Genomic DNA, 2978 nt, shown 5'->3' with positions numbered 1-2978 from the left:
AACACATCCTCTACATGTATATCATGACACGGCAATGCCACTAGCTCCCTCTGGTCCTCACTTGGTCTCCATTAATGCCTTACACTCATCGATAAGATTGTGACAGTCTTATAAAAAGTTTCAAGGAGATGAAAATAACAAGGTGTGCAGTATAGACGGTAGGTAGCCATAGGAAATTGATTTTTAGCAGGTGAAACCGTTGGAGGGGACCCCTGTGAACTGGATCTAGAGATTTAGTGGTATCTGTGATGGTTTAGGCAGACCTACTGCATTAAAAAAAACACAATGCTAGAACAAAAACATCTTAACTCTGCCAAACCACACTGATATGTTTTGTATGACCTTTATTTGTAGATTTTTATTTCAAAAACCCCAGTTCAAGTCAAAAATACAGAATTGCTCGTTTTTGTGTCTGCTATGCAGGAAGCCTATATTCTTGACACTAAATGTTACAGTTACATCTTCCGATTCCAGTTTGGTTACATAGGTGTGCGTGTGGGCCAGAAAGGCCTAGAACGATTCCATAAATACAGAGATCTAGAGAGATAAAATGCATGCAGTGTTCTAGAGGAAATGCATAGACTGCACAAGTAAAGCGAGATAGTTTCACTGTCGGCACGGAAAGCTCTCTTAGTCATCCTTGTCTTTGGCGCCGTGTTTTAGGATACGTGTGAACTCAATGTAGTTGAAATTGCCCTTCTTATCGATCGGTGCCTCCCTGAACAGTTCGTCCACTTCCTCGTCTGTGAATCTGTCACCCATTGTAGTCAGCAATTCGCGCAGGTATTCTTCTTGAATATGTCCTACAAACACACAGATAGATTTGTTTCCAGTAGCTTGTAGAGGGTATATCTTTAAACCACTTTAGGTAACATTTAGCTTTCTAGGTAAAGTTATTTACACCATCCTAGCACAACAAATGAAAATACTGACATTAAGTATGTAGAATACATTTAATACAAAATAAAAATCTGTGTAGTTTCCAACCCAGATAAGTTGGTGACAGAGTCTGACCCATCTAGTTTGAATACTGTTGTCCATCTGCTCAAACCTTACTTGGCCTTATCACATGTTCAGGTTAGCTTTATCCCATGCTATAATTCCCTCACTGTATTAACCTCTACCGCTTCTGCTGCACGACTATTACTGATCAGTAAAGAAGGACTTCACAACATTACATCGGATTCTAAAAACGCAAAACACGAGAAAGCAAGGCACTGCAGCACTAACGACTATCTGCTCTTTTTTTGGTGGAGCCAAACAAAAAAAGCTGGGCTTAATGAGTTGGTTGAGCTAACTGAGCTGACTATGTTTTCTAATGCAGTACCTCTCAGGTTTCTTACATTCTAGATAAAGCCAAGAAGCCACTTTTGTTTTTTGCTTTACAATGTGCATGCTCCTGATAAACACCTTGAAAACAACACTTGAGTAGTACGCAGAATAAATATCATCCGGGTGCCAACAAGCTATGTAACAAGGACACTAGACAACAAAGGGGTCTTTTCTTTGCTCACCTGTTCCTTCTTCATCAAAGCATGCAAATGCATTCCTGATGACATCTTCTGGATCTGTGCCATTCAGCTTCTCACCAAACATGGTAAGGAACATGGTAAAGTTAATAGGACCAGGTGCTTCGTTCATCATAGCCTCCAAGTATTCATCTGTGGGGTTCTTACCTAAACCAGACATATACCATCAAACCAGGGATGAAGGAAAAAGGAAAAACTAGCAGTTTGAACTAAATCATAATAAAAACAGAAGATTAGAATTTATGATCAGGAAAAAAAAAAGTTTTATACAGTATTTTAATTCTCTGGTTCCTTGAATTTTGTCACTAGTTAGAAAAGAAAAAAAACATCTATGTCCAGTAAGCTAATGGAGCTGAATTATCTGTATAGAATTGAGTTGGATGTCATGTCATGTAGAGATTAAGCCATTCTCCTCATATTTGCATATTATCACTCACCAAGAGAAGCAAGCATGTCGTGCAAGTCTTCTTTGTCAATGAAGCCATCACGGTTCTGATCAATCATATTGAAAGCCTCCTTGAACTCCTGGATTTGAGACTGGTCAAACATAGCAAATACATTGGAAGTTGCGCGCTGGGGGCGCTTCTTTGTGGTCTTTGTCTTTGCTCGTTTGCTTGACATTTTGGCGGTGTTGTTTGTCTGTTGGGGAAGAAAAAAGGAAAAATCTTGTTAAAATATCTGGAAATAACTATTTGCAATAGATCTGAGAACTCTCTACCATTATGAAATCTACAGTAGGTAACCAGGTATAGCTGTCTGTACAAAAATGATATAAACCTGAACTATATCAGGAGCTTTTGAAAACCCTGTGCAGTCATACACAATATTTGTAGGGTTGTGGCAGTTTACTTACGCACACTAACCGCTAATATATATTCATTTACAACGAACCTCTCAGGTTCTAGCCACTATTCTGTAAAGACTAAATAGGAATAAGTATTTTGCTGCTGTGATTTTCCTTTGTCACAATATTACCTTTATTTCAACAACACAGAAATCCCATGGAAAAGATGTAGTTTACCTGACCGATCTCCAGCTGACATTAAACGCTGAGCTCAAAGAGCACTTCTACAAATAGACTTGGTGACGTCGCAGTCACGATTCAGAAGGTGAAATTGTCTTGACTGAATGTAACAGCCAAAATAACGCTGCCCTCTATTTACAGACCTATTACTCATTAAAGCATAAGGGATTTTCCGTGCGTATCAGGAGCGTGGAAGTAGGAGCTAGTGATTTGCATGCTGCTTTTTGTGGATAAACTATGATTAAGGGGTGATGGGTTAAAGCCAAATAAAGTAATGACACGGAACTTCAGCCACTCATTACTGAAACACTTTTACAAGAGGTATTTAGCTGGCTCCTAAACATTTAAATGCTCAGGGTCTCTGTACCCATCTAAACGGAAATGAGTAAAACTCATCGCCATCTAAAATCTATAATTCAGAAGGT

At 39.0% G+C, this 2978-nt stretch overlaps 1 protein-coding gene across 2 annotated transcripts; it reads right to left on the bottom strand.

Moving 5' to 3' along the window:
• Positions 1-609: 609 nt before the first annotated feature.
• LOC149287860 (myosin regulatory light chain 2, smooth muscle minor isoform-like) lies at positions 610-2150 on the bottom strand. Of its 2 annotated transcripts, XM_089492384.1 has the most exons (3): positions 1967-2150; positions 1515-1676; positions 610-803 (listed from the first exon to the last, which is right to left on the bottom strand). In XM_089492384.1, the coding sequence occupies exons 1-3, from the start codon at positions 2148-2150 to the stop codon at positions 631-633; spliced, it is 519 nt and encodes a 172-aa protein (XP_089348510.1). In that variant the 3' UTR covers positions 610-630. The 2 variants fall into 2 exon arrangements, with proteins under 2 accessions (XP_089348510.1, XP_089348511.1); XM_089492385.1 differs by lacking the exon at positions 1515-1676.
• Between the last annotated feature and the right edge of the window lie 828 nt (positions 2151-2978).

This window comes from Sceloporus occidentalis, unplaced genomic scaffold (genome assembly GCF_023333645.1).
Source record: "Sceloporus occidentalis isolate IW3139 unplaced genomic scaffold, rSceOcc1.0.p SCAF_56, whole genome shotgun sequence".
Lineage (NCBI taxonomy): Eukaryota > Metazoa > Chordata > Lepidosauria > Squamata > Phrynosomatidae > Sceloporus > Sceloporus occidentalis.
Note: the sequence above shows the minus strand (reverse complement) of the source record. Positions and strands in the feature narration are given on the sequence as shown.